General features: G+C 37.8%; 1 protein-coding gene across 3 annotated transcripts in view; it reads right to left on the reverse strand.

Moving 5' to 3' along the window:
• Window positions 1–13,398, reverse strand: part of CFAP69 (cilia and flagella associated protein 69) — a 30,295-nt gene extending 16,897 nt beyond the window's left edge. Inside the window, exons 1-9 of one of the 3 annotated variants that reach the window (XM_067291732.1) lie at window positions 13,234–13,398; window positions 12,456–12,518; window positions 11,021–11,083; window positions 9,834–9,943; window positions 7,812–7,888; window positions 5,816–5,914; window positions 3,659–3,808; window positions 3,357–3,534; window positions 2,276–2,399 (exon numbers count right to left, since the gene is read on the reverse strand). In XM_067291732.1, the coding sequence (XP_067147833.1) occupies window positions 2,276–2,399; window positions 3,357–3,534; window positions 3,659–3,808; window positions 5,816–5,914; window positions 7,812–7,888; window positions 9,834–9,943; window positions 11,021–11,083; window positions 12,456–12,518; window positions 13,234–13,398 (1,029 nt within the window). Of the gene's footprint in view, window positions 1–2,275; window positions 2,400–3,356; window positions 3,535–3,658; window positions 3,809–5,815; window positions 5,915–7,811; window positions 7,889–9,833; window positions 9,944–11,020; window positions 11,084–12,455; window positions 12,519–12,848; window positions 12,930–13,233 lie in introns of those variants that run through there. The other 2 variants (XM_013941572.2, XM_013941571.2) reach the window with 2 other exon arrangements.
• Between the last annotated feature and the right edge of the window lie 7,945 nt (window positions 13,399–21,343).

The raw sequence follows: 21,343 nt of genomic DNA on the forward strand, positions 1-21,343 counted from the left end.
TATTCTCCAGTACAGTTAGAGTTATGTTTTTTAAAATGCATTTGTGCACGTGTAAGTTTGTTATCAGGGTCACCAGTATATACAATTTCGTGCATTCAGTTGTGTATATTAATACACTTGTGTTCAATTTGAGTGCGCTTACAAGTAAGCACATGAAAACTGCATGAATGAACAACCTGCATTTATAAATATTTCATATTGTAATGTTTATAAGAGGCAGTTCAGAAAATGAAATGTAGTAATTCACAGCTTCTAGACAGCCAACAGGACAATTATGTATAATATAACCACGGGTAGGGCCAAGGCCAGGGGGTATATACACAATGCAGTAGAGGCAAAAGAGCTCTGTTTCTGAGGTGATTGTAGCCATATAAACATGGTTGGCATGGCACTGCTCTTCCTCAGCGCCAAATACATTATCCTGGCCTCAGTACACTGGTGAACCCACTACAGAGCTTTCTGCCAGCTCCTGACATGAGCAAAGCTCAAAACTCTGCACAGACCACCCCTGCAGAATCAAGCAGATCAGTAGTTTTGCAGCAGCTTTTTAGATGCATCCCCTCCCAAAAGGGCTCAGATTTGATCAGCCCCTTAACACACCTAAATGCTTTTAACAATCAGAAAAACATGGCAAAGGTCATTTTAAATAAAACATACTGAAGCACATAAACATTTTCCCATTATTTTTAGCCTACACGGTATCATACCCCTTCTACAAAGCCACTGCAAAGTGGCTAATTAAAACCAATTGATTACACTAAAAATTATTTATGTTTTCACCTTACTGATTACTATTGCTTGCAGTATTAAATTCTGATGGAAAACACTAAGTAACTACTAAACAGAGAGTTTTGTTATAACACAGAAATAAGTATAATTAATACCATTATAAGCCTTACTTTACATATATTTTGCAATTTACATGTGACGAGAAAATCATTTTCCTTTCAAAGGCTCAGATTTCTGTGTTGATCTTTGAATTATGTCAAATATAAGCCTGAGGTTTCTGTATTTGCTTGGACAGTATGTTAATAAAAAAAAGATAAAGTTCTGATGAAAATTTCTCTGGTGTTCTCTACAAGACAGGATTCAATAGTAATGTTATTTTTTTCTATCTGATATTTACACCTTATACCTTCTCTCCAGAAGTGACGTAAAATCTCTAAGAAAGCTGAGGATAGAGAATTTAAATGGAAACATTTATTATGTATTGAAACATTTTTTTTCTTTCAGTATGCAGAATTAAAATAATGTGTCTTGGCTACTTATCTTGTAGGACAAAACTGCTTTGTTTCTGCAGCCAGATAAACAATTTGAATGTTTTAGATTTTAAATATGTTGCTGCAATAATATAACACACCTTATAAAATGGTTAGTGAGAAAATAGAAAACCTGAATGAAAATCTGTCATCTTTTATTACAGATTATAAAACCTATTTAGTAATAGAGCCAACTGGGACACTCCTACTGAAGTAAATACGAATTCCCTGGAAATAATCCATTTCTGATCAAGCTGCAAAACTGCAGCTAATAGATCTATATAAACAGGAATTTGAGTGCTTAATTATTCAGTATGTCACAACTTCATTTGAAGTTCTAAATCTCAGGAGTAAAACAAGAGAGTAAAAGAACATAAACATATATAAAAACTTCTATACAGTTTCCTCAAATTCTGGAATATTACAGAAGAATGGGTCATATCCTACTTTTTAATGTGATAATGCATTTAGGGCTACATTTAGGTTAGAAAGAACTTATGTGCCTCTTGTTAACTGGAACTAGGCAATTCTCTTTGCAGCATCTTTTTCAGAGCTTCTGAGTTGTTTTTTTGAGGAGCCTTCTTGTCTCTGGTTACGAGGCATGGGTACTTCAGTTGAATTTAGGCCATCAGCATACAGTCTGTACTACTACATCTTCCAAACAGTGAATAAGATTTAGTGCAAAACTCACTGTAACAGAATGGCACATCTGAGAATCTGTACAGGAATACAGGAATTCTGTTAATTTCTGCATATGAATACAGTTAGTTTAATTTCTTAAGTATCAAATAAGGTTGATGCTAGTACTCCAGGTCGATGGTATACAGATTTGAAATCTCTCTGAGTTAGAGGGAATTGCAGGAAGGAAAAATGTTTCCTGCTCAGCAAATCTAAGAAAGAACAATGCACCGGAGACAGAGTGGAACAAATATTAGAACCTGAATGGGGTAAAATACTGAGTACATAACAGCAAAGGAAAAGTTATTAGGCTCTGGGATATAACTGTGAATACTTACAATCATAGGTGCTGCAAGGTTTTCAGCTACTAACGTGGCAATCACCAAGAGGTCATTTCTTAGCTGACGATCATAATTGCGGAAACTGTTCATGAAAAGGTGTACAAATACTTCTTTCAAAGCACTTAGAAAAAAGTGAAAGGTATTTTATGTTAGACAGCTCTAGCATAAGTGAATACCCTTTCAGTATCATACTTTTCAAAGCCTTAGGGTTCAACTACAAGAAAAGTAACTTAAAATTTTACTATGAAATGGATTCTTATGTATACTACTAGAAATCCAATTTAAGCATGTATGCAAGGTTACTCATACTTCAAATTTCACCTTGCATTATATGTACTATAATGAATTAATAGATAGGTATAACACTTATTCAAACATGGAAACATGTAATGGGATGTAGTTGAATGATTACTGAGAGGAGATGGTCTAATCCCAAATAGTGAAAACAGCATAACTCACTAAGAGAGAACCTGTATTTCCTTCAGCTGAGGATCTAAGCCTCATATATTATACACTCCAACAGTGCAGTCATACCGACTTACCAGGCCTGACACATGAGCTTGAAACTGGTACAATTAACTTTTGCATTATACAAAGCAGTAGTTAAGGCTATACCTCCTGCACTTATGCAGCAAAGCACCCTGACTTCCCTTTTGCCATATACCAGAAACAACTGGTGGTGGATCTCTGTGATTCATAAAGTGAAGAGAGGCTTGACAACAAAGTATTTTTCGAGTTGACTAGAAGTGCTCTTAACAGGGCCCCGGCCACAGAGTTTGTAAGCTACCTGGCAGGCACCTCTCATATCACACGTCATTTTCTGGCATCTGACAGGCCATAGTGCTATCTAACTTTCTGAAATAGAAAAAAAAATCTAAATGGTCTAAATCATGTGCTGCTTGCCTATAAGGTCTGATCTGTTCTGGTGTGTAAAACTTAATGAGGACTTAACGGGAGATGTCCCTTCCCCTTCTGTTCTTTCTCTTAACTCATTTCAAACTAAATGCTACAAAACAGCAATGCTTTAGATGTCTCCAAAATTATAATATTAACTCATAAAATGCTTCACTGTACTTACTGTACACATTCCAAGCTACTGAGCTGATTAACAACTTCTTCTTTTGAGGTGTTTTCTAATAGCTTCCACAGGATTTCTGATGAACGGAATACCAGCTGTCCAGAGGGATCAGCATCATTTAGATGCACACAGAGTCTGCTGGCTGCTTGGGCCTTAAGCATAAGCTTGCAATTTACTCCTGAAATTATGAAAATCTGAATAATTAATTCCCTGTAGGTCAGTAACTGTTTCAGACATGTTCAAAGAACAAACAATCTAAGATCAGAAGTAATGAGATTGCTGAAAGATTAATTTGTACTAACCAGAGCTGGAGAGATACTGCAGAGCTTTCAGCACCCATAACTTCTCAGGAAGTTGATTTTCAACTAACGCTAGTGATAAAACAAGAGTTTCTGCTAATCCTCCTAATTCCGCCATCTGAATTTTATAGTTTGCACTTGTTAGCTGGTAACCTGCACATAAAATAGCTTTAGTTACAATACAGTAAATATTCAGAATTTTGGTTATTTCATAAAATATGCACCGTTTCTCAAAAAAGGAATGAGATGGGAGTTTCATATTTCCTTAGTCCTAAAACTGATGGAAAACAAATTTCTAATAAACAACAAAAGCTTTTTTTCTTATATCTGAATATTAATAGTATCTAAGGCATATCCAAAAGGCTTACCCTCCAGAGGACTAAAATGCTATATAAACACATAATTTGCTTTCTAGAGTTAACAGAGAGTGAAGGGGCAAGTAGGGGTATAGTGAGGTGAAATTTCTTGTCCAGGTCATGCGATATGTTTTTGGTGTAGGACCTAGCTCTTTTCTGTAGCCTACTCATTAGAGAATTAATGCCTTCTATTACCATATTACTTAAAATATGTGAATCCAGCCTTTGATTTACAAGCTTGAATTTCTAATGTGTCCTTGTTTTTACTTTCGTCCATGCATATACAAATTGTTATTTCATTATTGAATTATAGGGGAAAGAGAAGCACTGAGAAAAGAAATTCATAATTATATATTCTAACTTGCAAATGTAAAGTTTATCTAAAATAGCTTTAAAAAACCCCCTGATATATATCAAACGGTAGATGACATGCAGAACTGATAAATACAGATAATGCACATGGGGAAAGGCAGTTTTAACTAAGCATAAACTCTGATAGGCCCTAAATTAGCTGTTACTTTACAGGAAAGAGAACTCTGAGGACTCTTCTATGAAAATACCAGCTCAACATCCTAGGGGAGGGTGCCAAATGATTAAATCAAATATTAAGAATTGTTAAGAAAAAAATAACAAATAAAACTGAGACTGTCAGTGGCTGGTGTGCCAGCATCTAGAAGACTCTTTGAAATTCCAGCCTCCCACATCTACAGTAGACTAAAAAAAATTACAGACAGCAGGGCAACAACTATTATCAGAAACTTTGAAGAGCTTATAGAGAGAGTTTAAATAGACTTGGCCTCTTCACCTGAAAAAGAGGTGACTAAGAAAGGATATGATAGACATATATAAAATGAAAAGTGGCACAAAGAAGGTTAATAGAGAACAGGTTTTTTCTATTGCTCACAAGACAAGTAACAGGGGACATAATATAAAGTTACTTGGCAATTGGTTTAAAACAAACAAAAAGAAATAATTCTTCCACACCATAACACTAAATTGTGAAAATAATTTCCTCCTGGTGCTATGAAAGGCAAAGATGTAAATGGTTATAAAAAGCAGATAGAAAATCTCACAGAAGAAAAAACCCATCAAGTTCTATTAGGCATAAAAGAAATAAATTCTGTTTTAGGAATTCTCTAAGACACAGACTGTTTGAAAATGGAGCAACATACTGAAGGAAAATATCATGGTGTGCTTGCTTGCCTTATTCTTACATTCTTTCTCTTGTTACCTGCTTTGCCATACAGTGCACTGACCTTTGTATGGTCATTCTTATGTTTTTGTTTTATGCTAATGTTTTGCTGTAAAAGAACCCCAGAATTTTTCTAAAGCCTGTGCCCAAATGTGTCCAAACAATATGGACAGAAGCAAATTTAGATGGGTTCAGACCTACCCTTCACAAGCAACACAAGTGAAACCAGAGCTGCTTCTCTCCAGACTACACATGCAAAGTAGATAATGATAATCGTTTCGTTCTTATAACTCCAATCCTAATTACTCTTTCTTCCTCCACTATCCATGCTTCAGAGAACTTGTGACCACCTCACATTTTCTGGGTACTATTTAATATTAATCCCTTTATGTGTAATATTAATTCATATGCTGTCTACTGATAATTTCAGATTTTGAGTATGCATTTCTATAAAAATTTTAATTGCATATTTGCCAATGCTGTATATTTAATAAATGAGATATAGTAATGATAGTTATAAATACTATAATCCATAGCAAATTTAAAGATTTCAAAGTAGTTGAGTTAATTAACATTTGATTTCTTGTGACACTTGAAAATACTGTACTTTACCTGAAAGTGGTTTTTTCGGTGGTTCCACATTATAAAAGTTAACAATACACTTACAGATTTGTATTCTAACTTGAGAGCTTGGCACCCTCATCAAATAACCTGTCAGAAACAAAAAAAAATAATTTACAAAGTTTATAATTGTTTTTGAAATTCATCTTAATACTTTCAATTACAGTACTTTGTCTTTACTGGTCATACCCCCTAAAAATCTATTTCATGCTAAGTTTGATTATAAAAATACTCAAGGGACAGGGTCTCCAACACTGAAAAGGACAAACTGGTCTTGGAGTAGTACCATAGGGTTTATTAAAAAGTGTCCTCCTCTGTTTTATGGCTACAGATCCTTATAAGATACTGGATGTTACTCCAGAAGTTACTCACAAGAAAGCTAATACACTAGGCAGCTGCCATTATCATGTTAGTAACTCTGCTTCTACCAAATATGATAGGACATAATGGGAGCACAGAAAAGAGCTCCTTTTCCACAAGATAGATAGAAAGAAACCAATTGAGAGCCACTGATGCCTAACATGGATAATATAAACTATCTTTTATATTTTAATGTGTTTTTGGACAGGCCACACTAAAGAGAATCTGCAACTATCTGAAACTCAGAGGCCATTCTGCTATCTATTTGGGCCTGTGAAAATGAAGATTTCTATGAAGAATATCTTTCTCATCCATTTCAAGGATGTTCTTTTTTCATGCGTGACAGGCTGATGACCTCTGAGAGGTCCTACCTCTCTATCATTTAAATTTTTCCATTAAGTAAGCTGGTATATCACCCCTTCTCAGTACTGAATTCTTTTCTGACTTACAACACTTGCAGTGTTGTTCTTTGAAAATCACAAATGTCATATGCAAAGTCATAACAAGACAGTCGGGTACTAAAGAGTCCAATGACACTGAGACATCAGTTTGACACCTTCTCCTCCAACAGCTCTATTAAAATAGATTCCTGAAAGACAGGAGCTCACAGCTCAGATGCAGCAGGAGGCAGAAGTCAGGAACTGCTGCCCCTAGTAGGGCATGGCACTACTGACTTGCTCTATTTTGCCTTTGTGGGAGACAGTTCTCAGGCTTGCGGGTTTTGAAGCTTTGAGCTGGCAGTCAGGAGTTACTGTGTCTTACTTGTTTCTTCCATTTGGCTTCAGAGAAGTATGAAGTCTTTCCCCCTATCTCAGGCTTCAGTGGTTGCAATAATACACAAATTTCTCAGAACAAAACAAAATTTTGTACTGTGTACAATTCTGGGCTCCCCAGTACAAGAAAGACATGGATTTACTGCAGTGAGTCCAGCAAAGGTCCACAAAGGTGATTAAGGGACTGGAGTATCTGTCATATGATGAGAGGCTGAGAGATCTGGGACTGTTCAGCCTGGAGACGAGAAGGCTCAGGGATGATCTTATCAATGTGTACAAATATCTGAAGGGAGGGTGTAAAGAGGACAAGGGCCAGACTCTTCTCAGTGGTGTCCAGCGACAGGACAAGAGGCAATGGGCACAAACTGAAACACAGGAAATTCCCCTTGAACACAAGAAAACACTTCTTTACTGTGAGGGTGGTTGAACACTGGAACAGATTGCCCAGAGAGGTTGTAGATTCTGGATATGGTCCTGGGCAACCTGCTCTAGCTGACCCTGCTTGAGCAGGGGGATTGCACCAGATGATCTTCAGAGGTCCCTTACTACCCCAACTATTCTGTGATTCTGTGAAATTAAACAGGCTACAGAGAAGTTTAGTTCTTCAGGTGTAATGATAAAGTTTTCTCACGTAGCTTCTGACATCAGCAAATAGGAAACTGCTAGCTAATGTGTGAGTTAGCAGCATAGCAAAATAAGAATGCTTTCTGAATAATAAAAAGCATAGAGTACTGATGGAATCATTGAAAGAAATGACTTAAACATTAAGAGAGCAACAAGCAATTGAAATTGTGACAGTTATATAGTTCGTATTATTATACTGATGGCATTGTGGCATATCAGTCTACACTCACCAAGTTGTGCAATTGATTTTGAAACTGTGCGGGAATAGTTTACTTCATCAGATAATTTCTTTTTTTGAAATGGTAACCTGCAAAATGAAATAAGCAAATTATTAAAACCATGCTTAAAACACCACAGAAAAAACACTTTAATCAAGCCATTAGAAAAGCTCAATAGCTTTTCTCTTTTTCCTCAACTTTCTTTGCAAACAAAGACACTTTTCCCAGGACAAAAAATATTTTTTGCAATGCTGATTCTGCACTGAAAGTTCCACTTCCATAATCTGGCAATTATGTTTTGGCAACTAGCAGTACGTATTCACAGATAATATTTTCATAATTCATATTTGGTACAACAAAAATAATCCGAGCAAACAAATGTAATTTAAATGTGGAAGATTAAATCCTGAAACCTAGGCAGTATCAGTCTATTCCACAGCTAGGCTATTAACAGACATGTGTAGAGATAAAAAAAGGATCATAGCCTTTGACAAGACCTCTAGAAATGGAGAAAAATAAAACTAATAAACTGACTCCAAATAGCCCAACTACAAATTTATTTTAAAAACAGGTTATTAAGACAAATTCAATAGCATTTGCAAAACATTCAGATATGAAATAAATATGTAAGCGCTAAAAAAATCTCTAACTGTAAACTTTACAGTATTATGCTAGGTCTCTGCATCTCATAGTGCAGAAACAGCTTTCCTGTAGGTTTGCCTCTGTAAACACAGACAGAAGAAAAAGGAGAGAGCAAATAATGGAATAAACGGGGAAAAACAAAGAGACATTAAAAAAACAAGTAGGAAGAAGACAAGTACAGAAATAGAGGTAGTTACAAAAAAATGGAAAGTTCTACTATGGGAGTTTTAGTATCTGAAAGGAATTTCCAAATAACAGCCCCTCCCTCTAGTTACAGACTTTTCATTGCCATATGAAGTAGTAGTGAATTGAGGGGGAATTTCCGTAATACAAAAATTAAAGCAAAACCCAAGAGTGCAATCTTCCAAAATATATTCATTGCAGAAACCACAAGTTTTGCTGAACTGCTATAAAGATGAAGAGTACTATTCACAAATACATTTTATTTACCGTACACCCTTATTTTCAGTTTTGTCACATTTCTGCCACACGCAGAAGAAAACGAAACTTCATGACGTACTTTTTCATTCCCCACTGTGTGGCAGCAAAGGAAAGCAGTACAACTGATGATGCTCAAGAAAGCAAAAAGATCAGCTGAAGAGTTACATATTTATTATAGCTAGCAGCTGAGAGGAAGCTATGTAAAAAACTATTTGAATATCAGGCTTAAAATGCAACTCATTTTCTGTCTGCCATAATTTTTCTCTTCCATATTCTCACCAATTATAATTAAATTCCAGAGTAACTGTAGTTGCAAGTATTTCATCAGTAACTTTATTAAATTATTGGGAAGAAGAAGAAAACTATGGACAAGTATGAATGACACCTGCTTCCTGTTCTGCAAATAACTTGAAGTATAGCGTGACAATGAAGATACCAAAAAGTTCATGTAATATATTTTAAAGCAGATTATAAATCCCAAATCCTTCAGTTGCTGTTTTTTTCTCTTCTGTAATATGGCTTGTCATTTCACAAAGCTTAAAGTCTCTTTGTACCACCTCAGGTTTTAAACCCACTTATTTAAACCCACTTACAGAGCTTGTTTGAAACAACAGAGCACTTTAGCAAGACTTACTGCTGAATCTCTTGAGGCCAGCAATCGCAGAACAGTTTACTGTAGGCAACGACATCGGGGAATCTTGCTTCCAAGCATGCTGAGGATAATTATAATACAGTCCTAACTGATGTAATAAGTAGCTCTGCAGATACTTAACTGCTAAAATGGGTCCTTCATGCCAACAGAACTTGGACTCGAGGAAAGAATGGGACATGAAAAGGAAGAGTGATACAGTAGATGCCTTCTCACAGAGACACGTCAATTGCCTTAGAAAATGTATGAACATGTTAATAAGCAGTGTTTAAAATCTCTAAAATACGGGCTGAAGTACTTACCCACATAATATAAGAAGTTCACACATAGGCTCAGTGAAAGCTTGTTGTTCATTGATTTTTTCTGCACACAGGTTAAGAATTTCAAATATTTGTTCTAAATCCTTAAGGGGCTTTTAATTTTAAGTTAAGGAAATCACATCGTTTGTACTGCTAAGAATTAGGAGAAAAAGCTGAAAACTGTATTTATCATACTTGAAAGATACAACCAAGAACAACCAAGGCGAAGGCTTTCAAAGTTAGATGATTAAGATGAAGCATATAAATTTATACTTAGCTCTTGGAAGCAGCCTTACTTTAGAGAAGTAAAACACTTGCAACTCTCATTTAGCTTTCTTACCAGTCGAACTCAATGGAAGTTCAGCATAGAATATGTCTAAAAACATAGGATGAAAATTTTTACATCACAGTGTCAGATTTACCTACCTAAATTCTGTCTGAAACAACCTTGAGGTATTCAAATCCTTTCTTTCTCTTACCCCATGTGACTAACTTTAGGGATGAAAGTTTGAAAATTTGGACCCAAACACATATTGAGATTATCTAATTTGGAGTAGAGGCACAAGATCAAAACTGAACAGTTTACTGAGACTTAGAAGTTACTACCAATCCACTGGACTCATGGAAACTGCCTGTGCATGCCCACGACTCAACTGTGAAGTAACAAAATCACTGTGGTAATTAGCTAAACTATATGAAATTAATCACATTTTTTCCTATTCCTACACCTCTCCCAGTACCTCCAATTATTAGAAAGCTTTAAATTTCTATTGTAAAAATGAAAAAAAGTTTCAGATAAATTAGTCTGAATTTTTCTTTAAAATGTTTCCTCATCAGAAGTTACTGCTATTTTATCTGCTACTTAAGTAGTAACTATTGTTATGTTTGCTTTTTTTGAATTGAAAATACACTACATTTACATTTACACTTACATTTGAACACTTTCAATCATTGTATAGCTGCTATCTCTCTATTTTATTTTGTAGCAAATGAATCTAACATCCAAGAATCTTTCTAACCCTACCGACCTTGGCTATGCGTGCACAGGTCAATGATCACAACATAAGCAGACCATCACTGCTCTCCATCCAGAAGCACAGCAGATCATAAAATGCTTTGCTGAGAAGTCAAAATATTAACATATATCAAACACCACAATTTTAGCATTCTAAAACTGGCAAAGAGGATACAAGCCCATTTTCAAAGCGCTTGACTACCTTCTTGAGAATTTTCAGCTGCCCTTCCAAACTACTCTTAAATAAAAAAATGAAAAGCAGGTTTTAATTACAGTTTTCCTTAGAACCTTAAGTGATTATGTTCATCCCCTTTTAAGTTTAAATGAAAAGTGGAAACCAGATTAAAGAGTCACAAGACACAATGAAATTCTGAAAGTGCTTTGTAGCAGGATTAGTTTTTTGATCAAGCCCCATTTCTAAATATACAGTCTGCATTCTAGTAAGTGAGGAAGCTTTTTAAAACTGTAGGTTTCGTTCAGATGTGTTGGCTTTTTCTACTAATTTATCTGGGATTCTGTGAAAGAGAATTTGCAAAATCCAAACCTATATTCAGTAGGCTTACATGTGACACAAATGTGTATAAATATAGACCTAAGTGGCTTAGAGTGTGGCTCTGCCACCACTAGAAAACAGCCTGCAAACTCTAATTTGAAAACTACTGAAGTAAGGCTGTATCAGGGTGTGGCAGTGATGATATGCAGCATTCATTCCAGCTCCTCTGAGCATCTCCACTCTGGGCAAAATTACTGCAACTTGAGGCAGGCCAAAAAGTTGTTTCAGGAATCTACAAGCCCAGAATCCTGAGGGTGTTTTATCATATATCTCATGTTCTCTAGAGAGACAATAAACAATATCATCCAGCACATTTTTATTTAGTCATTAAGAGTTTATTCTATCAACTTTGAACCAAAAGGAAAAAAAAAGACACAAACAAGTTCTCTGCAGGATATTAACTTGAAATGTGGCATGATGTTTAATTAAGCTCTTGTTTTAAGGATATAAATTATTGGGTTTTTAGATTAACCACAACTGATGGCTTAGTGAATTTAATCCATCAAATCTGCTTGTAGAGATGAAAAATAGTCTGTGGAAGTTCAGAAGATACTTCTGTGTGCCTAGATAGTCATGTGTTCTTGAACACTGAACTTTGTATAGTTCTCCCTCCTTTAAAATCAGTTCCCTGGAAAAACTTCAGCAGTTAACTCAGGCAATTGCATAAATTCCTGACATGCTTTAAATAGCTCTAAATGTATTTCTGTTTTTTAGCTGCAGGTTTCAGCATTCTAAAACTTCAAGATAAGCTAGTCATTTTGCACATCTAGTTTTTAAATGCACACAATTTTGTCCTTTTTGGAAAAATATCTGTGTAGAGATGTACTGGGCTGTTTAATAAAAAGTACTCATAGATACCACTCTCTGTTATAACGAACATCTTTACAAGATGTCTTAAACTGCTGTTAAAAAGTCTTCAGCCTTGTGCTTTGTAGCCCCAGGCACCAGTGCCATCTGGTTTGCTTAGAATTAGGTACAAACGTATTTGTATAAAATATTTTTCGAAGCCTCCTTTTCATCTGTGCAACTAAAATCATAAGACACCAGGCTTACTTACTGAGTTTGACTCTTCAAGTAGCTTGATGACATGATTCAAATCCACGGATTTAAGCTGTGTATCCTAGAACACAAACAAAGTTTTTACATTTAAAAAAAAAGTGCTTAAAAAGCCATTAAACCTTAATATGTAGAAGCGCCACGCGCGAATCAACAGAAACTACCCAAGGAGGGAGACGCCGAGGCTGTGTTTCGAGCACAAACCCGGCTTGCTCTCGGGCTAAGCGCCCGGGCTGTTCGGACGCGAGCGCGTGTGCCGACGGGGGTCCCTCGGCTGCAGCCGCAGGGTGTCGGGGAGAGCCCGGCGGCGCGGTGCGGCGCGGACCACGGAAATCCAGAAATAACAGAACTCCAAAGGGGATTTTTATTGTTTTGCCTTTCTAATGCCACTCGCCGAGGGAAGCAGAACGAGCTCTAACGGCATCAAACGGCGGCGATGTTTTCCGCTGCTCCGCGGGTGGAAGCGAAAGGCTGGAGGCCGGGTCCGCTCGCCTGGGGGAGCAGGCGCTGCGCGGGCCGGGCCCCGCCGTCTCAGCACGGGGCGGCAGGCGGCGACCCTGGGCAGCGGCCGCCGGGACCGCGCCGCCGCCGCCCGCCCCGGGCGCCGCCGCAGGGCCGGGCCGGGCCGGGCGGGGAGGGAGCCCCCGGCCGGAGCCGGGGGAGGAGGCGGTCCGGCCGCCGCGCCCAACCTGCGCGGGGCCGCTGCACCGGCGCGGGGCGGAGGGCAGGCGCTCCGCCTGCGGGGCAGCCTCGCCCGGGGCGGCCGGGCGGGAGCTCACCTGCACGTCGGGGTCGGCGTCCGCACCGTTGCTGCGCCGCTCCCCGCCGTAGCGAGGGGTGGCCGGGGACCGCGCCGGAGAGCGAGAGGGCGCCCGGGAGGCGGGGGGCTCTGCCAGGGAGGCCATGGGCGCCGCCGCCGCCGCCGCGGCCTCAGCCGTTGCCATGGGAGCGGCGCGGGCCGCGGCGGGCCCGGCGGCCGCGCCCCATCCAGCTCCCGCCCGCCCTCGGCGGGGCCCGGGCGGCCGCCGCTGCGGGCACCGGCGGGCGCGTGGGCCGGTCGCGGCGCCGCCTGGGCGTCGCGGTGCGCCGCGCCCGCCGCCGGCAGCAGGCCGCCGCGTCGCCACAGGCCCTGCCTTGCCGCTCGTGTTTTGTGCGCATCTCCGCGCTGGTAGTAACTCCATCGGCACCCTCAGCTAGAAAACCACTTCTGCCTCCCTGTATAATGCACGGATTGGGCTTTTCCTGCTTGTTGGAAAGAGGGTGGTAGATTCCTGAATTTTGCTCATGAAAAATGGCACGACGAGACACCTCTCTAGCCAAGTTGTGGCTTAGACTGCCTGCTCTCCTGGCAGCTTTCTCCGCGGTAGTCTGGTTGTCAGGAAGAGGGGGAATGAGAATTTATTCTGCACAGACCAATACCAAACGTGGATGACTAATGCGTGGAAAGTAAGAAAGGCAGAGCCAGAAGCAGAAGAGGGGATCTGGATATTGTCTCCCTGCCCACAGCTCTCATGGCCAGGTTTGCCATGGCGTCTCTCAGCTGTGGACGTGGACACTCCTGCAGGAATACATGTACTCTTTCCTGAGGGTGCCCTAATGCTTACGGGTGTGCGGTGGTGGTCTGAAATGCAGGCTCCAGGATAGGTGTGTGGCTGAACCCATCAGCTCCAAACTGTCCTCGAATACCAGATTTCTTCGCTGGGTTGGGGCTAACATGTGGAAGAGAGGTGCGTATCCAGAAATGGCTACAGCAAAAGGCCTTGTACAGTTCTTGTGCAGCTCCTGTGCCCACAGCAGTATCCTGGGTATGGTCATAGCACAGGTGCTCTGCCGGGCTGCTCGGTTTGGTTGCCCCTTAGCAGGATTTGGAAGAAGTGATTGATAACAAACGAGCAAGAAACCCCTGCGGCTTCACCTATCACCAAAACAGTTCTTGCCCTTATACTTCCCAGCCTGCTCTTACACATGCTGTACCCTTCCCATTTCATACCTGCCTTCTTCAGAATTGTATAAGATGCGTATCATGTTTAGTGCTCGTATATGCTAGACAGATCTCTCCCCATTACAGGAAAAACGCACAGTACAGCATGTACCCATCTGCACTCTCTATACAACTGGTCTTCCTGTACGCAACTGAAACTCTCCACAGTGATGGCAGAAATACAGCCTAGCATAGAATGGATTCTAATTTGGAAAATGCAATGACCACTTTGGCATCCTTGACCTCCTGATTTGCTTTCATAGGAACATAGGTGACACAAGGGAATGAACTTGTTGGAATATTGTAGTGTATTTGCCTAATGAGACTATACAGCTGCCAGTTGGGGGCTGGTGCTTGATTTTTCACTCATCCATGTACCTGTGGATGGCCTGTTCCTCTCATCAGTTCACAAGCCCTTCCATGAATGTTCATTTCTTTAAATGAGGGTGACCATATTCTCAGCTGTAGTCTAGCATCCAGGCCTACACTGGATGGAAGAAGGAGATTTCTTATTAAGTATTTGTTTGAGATACATTGTAATGATAATGCTTACAGGACAGCAAGCAGTTAGCACTGGACAAACTGGATTATATATATATTTTTTGCTTGGTGTCCAGATACTTACTGATGGTCTATGTATTTCTGAGTCCATGAAATAAAGCTAAAATTTACATGTATTGTGACTTAAGTGTATATGGTTTGACTGACAAATATATAGAGAGCATATCTAAATTGGGCAACATAGTCTGTAAATTATAAGCTTAGGTCACATGCCATTTGTGGGTTGAGTGTTCCAAAGATCATATTGCAAAGGTCCATTTGCTCACTGAGCACCTTCTTTATAAATGAAGCTTTTAAAATTGGGATGAAAGCTACACTGTGCAGGTCTGACTCCAGGGATTCTGCTGCCCTTGGCAAACTGGCAAATGTCCATCCTCAAAAACCTGCGGTCAACTGTGAAAATATTTACTGAACAGTTTTCTGCCCCAGACAACAGGCTTGTATTGTATTGTATCACACCTACCTCTTTCTTTGATAATATATAACATTATGGACATCAAGGCTATAGTACCGTACCTCTGAGAGTTTTAATTCACAAGTGTTAACTACTAAGCCTTACAAATGCTAAGAAATGTATTTAAAAGGTAGACTTGATGTAGAGATGATTTCTGTTGCGACCAAGGACAAACTCTTTTGGAGTAAAAAGACATTTCAGCAAATATTATCCTTGAAGTAAAGTTAAATTACATAAAACAGTGTGACTGTGTAGTCTGATGTGTAGGACACACAGCTGTATATTACAAGATCAAGGTTCTATATCTAGCTATGCCATTAATCTCCTGTTGACTCTGCTGAGAGAATTATTTCCTCTCTCACTCCTTATTTGCTGTCTTACCTACTTAGGTCGTAAGCTTTTGAAGGACTGTATTCTGTATAGGGTACACCTTTTATGTGCTGCAAGGCTGGGGTCCTCAGCCCTAGCCAAGTGATGTCCTTTCCTTGGCTACTTTGAAACTGTACACTTTTTCAAAGCCATTGGCACTGTTTCTCAAATATGACATTAAGCTCTAAAATATGGAAAGCAGTGTCCTCCGAAGAATCAGTCCATTGACTTCTTGTCTTCCTTTTCATTGCTTTGTCTTGGGGGAAAAGGAAGGGGAAAAAGAAAGGGGCACATAGGAAACTGCATGCCTGTACTGCCAGACCTCCTGTGTTTGATATCCACAGAATCTAGACAAGTTCTAAACACACAGAAAAAGAGAAGAGCTGTGAAGTGGTTGGCAGCAGATTCAAGCTTAAACCTGTAAAGTCAACTTTAGAGCTTCTAACACCTGGATTTACCTGCCTATATTATCAGAATACAGTGTATAGATCATTGGGTAGTATGGATCTGATGGGGACCTTGACACTGATCTTTTTTGTCAGAAGAAAGCATAGTAAAGCACAGTAGACAGAACTTATGTTTTTGTACAGCACCAGGTACAGTTGGACAAAGGTCTAAGTTGAGGTCCCAGCTGCTAGCATAGTATCAACACTCAATAAAACAATCACAGTGATATGCAGAAACAAGGCGAGGTTTTTAAAAAGCTAGGAAAAGATAGACATCAAGGACCAAAAAGTCACTGTTTTGACAAGTATAGCACAAATAGATATATTTTGGATTTAAAACATATCTAAATTCCACTGCTTCTAGGAAATGGTTTTGTCTGTGAATCTGGGAAGATTATGTAAGTTAATGTGAACTAAATGTGAATCCTGCCAGCCTCACTGACTTGTGCACCCTGACTTCTCTGAACTCAGAACGGTTTGTGCTCCTGACCCCTAGTTCGGCAGGATTTCACCTCAGGTGTATCCTTTTCCTCTTCTTATGTTGGCATAAGCCTCTTTGAAACAAGGTTATATACTTTCAAAATCAAGGATTGCAGAAGTGGTTCCTCTGTTTTTCTCATTTAAACAGTAATGCTTTCGCACAAGCACGACCAAACAGGAAGAATGTCTCCACCTGGCAAACATGCTTGTGCCAAGCAGTCTCACTTTTGCCACAGATCTTTGTCCAGTGATCCTGAAAACTGGACTGAATACATGTTGATAGTATTGTAGTGTTCACTCTGTGTTCTGAAAACATGAAGAGCACCTTACATTAGGATAAGGGATATGGTTTTCCAGTATATTGCTGTGAAATATCAGTTATCCAGCTGTTGCAAAAGAAACAAATCTGCTCTTCAGAAGTATTTTTATGAGCTCACATCCAAGTTGTAGCTCTCAGAGAAAATGTGAATCAGAGCACAGGTGTATTATAAAGAAAAGCAAATTAAGATTTATTATGCATAAGAAGAAAAAAAACAAATATCTGACACCGACTTTTTATTGATTTTTGTGTAAAACAGTCTATGGAAAAATAGGTAAAAGCATTATTAGTAATTTATAATAGCCCTGTTCAGAGAGACAACACAAACAAATTGACAGTCTGAATACACAACTACAAAGAGAATACCAGGAAAACACTGCACATGGGGGACATATGTTCACTGCAAGACACTGCCAGCATGGCGTGAGAAACAATATATAATGGGAGAGAACACTGTTCAAGTCAGCTCAGTTATCACTTACCTTAAAGGCTGCAATCTAGGTAATTCAAGCAGTATCATAGTGATACAATATCAATACTACAACGTTATTCATTACATTTACAGAAAATACCGCAGGATGAACATCCAGTGAATCAAAACTTCTGTATTAGGAGATGCACTGTCTGAAAGGAACTATGCATATGCATCTACTACCACTGCATATATTCATCTGTACTGTTGAAAATTTTATACTGAAAAAGTCAATCTATCTAGTCTTTATGCAGCTGATATATCTAGCTTTGAATTTATCACATTCAGAGGAATGCTGTTTCCTAACTCTATTCATATCTGTGAAATTTATAGCCACTTGGGAAGTTGTTGCCTTATATTAATTAATAATTTTCCTTAATACTAGTTGGGCAGCATGTATAGCTAACTACATATGGACATATACATAATATTTTATAGTTAATGTCAAATAAAAAAAATATATTTTCTCATGTTGGTACATCATATAATGCACAATGTTGTAATAAAAAGTTAAACATGGCACCAAGTTACAGTAAACATTACCACAAGCTAAATAGGCAAAGAACTTACAAAACAGAAAGAAGAATCTCAAATAATTAACCTAATTCAAGAACATGGGGAGTTAATTAACTTGTACATAGTTGCCACAGTTAATAGACCTGTAGGATAAAAATTAAGGACAAATATGGAATCCATAATAGAACTATATTTTAAACAATGTTTAGAAAAAATACCTTAATATCCATAGAAAGCATACAACAGTTTGCTAAATATCATTTCAATGGCTTAATGCATAGAGGTTTCCATTTTCTAATATGATGTGTAAAGTTCTGCATTATATATTAAGCACTATTTTTTTTTTATGGAAAACTAATGAAGAGAAGCAAAAGTTATTTTCACATTAGGCAGGGCATCCCTACAGTCAATAAGCAATTTATATGATGCTACACAAACATTTTCATAGCAGGCTATTCCTCTAAATATGTATTTATTCTCCTAGGTAACTAAGAAGTCCAAAGGAATTTAGTTGCTTATCTTTAGGCAATCACCACTGGACTTTTAGCCCCAGGACTTTTTCCTCAAATCTTGACTCCAATGAGAAGCTCTTATGCAAGTCCTTCCCTAGAAATCATTGTGTTTGCTTAATCATGTGGATAAAGATTCCTTATGTGACTAAACATTTGCACGATATGATAGATAATGTGTAGTAAATGCATGAGTGTCATTTTACTTTCAGACTTATGGTGTCTTCTTATTAGACAGAATTGGTCTTTAAAATAAAGAAAACTACAAAAGATTAAATTGCAAGTCAACTTGTTATTCCAGGTAGAAATAAATATATGGCCTAACTGGGAACCATATATCATTTTGTAGCACAGATATTTCACAAAATGTCTCTATATATTTGATCTAAAAATATCATCTATTTATATTTTAATATTTATACTTTAATATTTCAAACTATCATGTAACTTATAAAAATCAAAACACATTTTTAATTTCATATACGCACAGTTTGAAAAAGGGAACAACACATCACTATTTTTTCCAGAAACCTCTTGCAGTTCAAAATTTAACAGTTTAAACATTCTTGAAGAATTTAACGGTGATTTTTTTTTCTTTGCATAGGAAAGAGGGCAAATACATTTTGCTATATACCAAGTGGTTGAATGAGACAGTAAAAATATATGGACTTTGACAGTAATATTTGACAGTAATATTTAAATACTACAGTATCTTAGTTCTGCAATGTTCTCACTATTGCATCAAACAAGAATTAGATAATTGTAGGGAAGATGAATGTTAATTATCTATTCTACAGAGACGTAGAATTACTATAAAATAATAGCAGTGTTTTTAATTTTTAAATGTAATCAGATTGTCAACCAGCAATGGTTTCTCCTCTAAATTTATTCAGAAGTACGAAGCTCTGCTCTCAAACCTTCCAATTCTAGTGATTTTAATCCACACATAGGAATGGGGCAGACGCACCATGGCATTTATCCAATTATAATTCTCCAAGACTCTGTATATTCTAATATAAATCATATATGCTGTTTTCTCTAACATGAAGCTAATATGAAAGAATTGAGAGTTTTATGCAAACAATGCAATGGATCTGTGAAGATTAAATCCCTCTCAGACTACCCATGAGCAAATATCCCTGCAGACACCTATGTATATGAGTAATTATAATCAAGAGAATAGTTGTACTTGTTGAACTATTTTTGTTAATGAAGATCTTTTCTATTAATTTTATTTAAAGGATTGGAGCACACATACCTAAGCTTTGTGTGGTCTTCCTCTGAAATAACGAAAGAGGAAACACCAACTAGAAAATTCAGTCACATGTAATCCTGTAGCCTTTCAAGAAATACACGGCTTTCTGCACTGGAAAGTATTTACACACAGTCAGAGTAAGTTAAAAGTTGTGATTATCACTTGTTCTACATTTTTATGTGAAAGTCTCATTCCTACTGGTTTAGGCTCCTGTCTCTCTCCAACAATGACAGTTTCTTTTGCTTCCTATCTAGTATGCTTGATAAAATAGCACTGTGCTTATGTGGCACCTCATGCATCACTGAAAGGGCTGTATATTGGAAATGGGACGATCAGATTAGCAGCTTGAAATTAACGGATATGTTTGTGAAAAAAAGAAAGAATGCAAATAATTTTTTTATTCATTTGATAGGTTTAGTAAACCTATGTGATTTTTTTTCTCTTCTGCCTTTTCTTTTTTCCCAGATAAAACTGGAAATGTAAAATGAAAATGTAAAATACAAAAAGAAAAGTGGAAAGCTCAGTATTTTCTCTTTTATTACGTTTACAGTGGAAATTTTTGAAGCGTTCACAGTTTAAAATTTCTAAAAAGTTAGATAAATTTTTGGAAGTAGCTACTAAATACAATAGACCAATTTGTCTCAAAGAAGTCCTGAATCATTGATTTCTGAGAGTCTGAGAGGTTATGTCAGGGGAAGAATCATTGTACACAGGCTCTCTTTTTGGAAGCATCTGCCACTAGCCTGCTATTGGAGACAAGTCTCAATGGATCCTAGTCTGACCAATTATAGCTGTCATTATGGTTTTATTTTCAGAAAATGGTGAAAGAAAATGAATTTTCTCTTTCAAATCACTTTTCTCCCCCTGTAGCTAAAAAGGGGTTAAAACTGAGTTTTCTCACTATTTGAAATGGAAAATTTGTGAATATTAAAAAAAAACTCTCCATTTTTTTTTTTACAGATATAAAATATAGTTGATTTTTTTCCATAAAATGTTTTCACAAACCTCTATTTTCAGTGAAAAAAAGAATGTACTGACCTCTCATTACATACAAAGTATCTTTAAAGACATTTAAAACCAATGTTTTAATTTTGGAGAGATGCATGCAAATATTTTATTTTGTGTGACTTAGAAAATTTCATTTCATCTTTGGATTTGGATGTGCTTGACATGAAAAAAATCCAAATGTCCCTTGACTGCAATAAACTGTAAATATAAACAGGCCTGATGTATAAGTTTGGGGAATATGTATACTACAATGAAAATAAAATTGTGACAGATACTTTGAGCTTGAAATGAAATTAAGAATAACTAACATGAATTCTTTAGATTTAGGCTGGTGTAACTGAGGGCAGATTTTGACTCTGTTCTTGTTCTGTGGAGCTATTGGTTTCATTGTAAACAGTTGTAATGAGATTTACAGAACTAGTGATGCTCAGGGGTAAACTCATGCTTAAGCAGTCTATATTTCTGACATGTACCATGTGATGACAAATTCTTGCAAACAAATAAAGAATAAGTAAAGAT

This window comes from Apteryx mantelli, chromosome 2 (assembly GCF_036417845.1).
Source record: "Apteryx mantelli isolate bAptMan1 chromosome 2, bAptMan1.hap1, whole genome shotgun sequence".
NCBI classification, from domain to species: Eukaryota; Metazoa; Chordata; class Aves; order Apterygiformes; family Apterygidae; genus Apteryx; species Apteryx mantelli.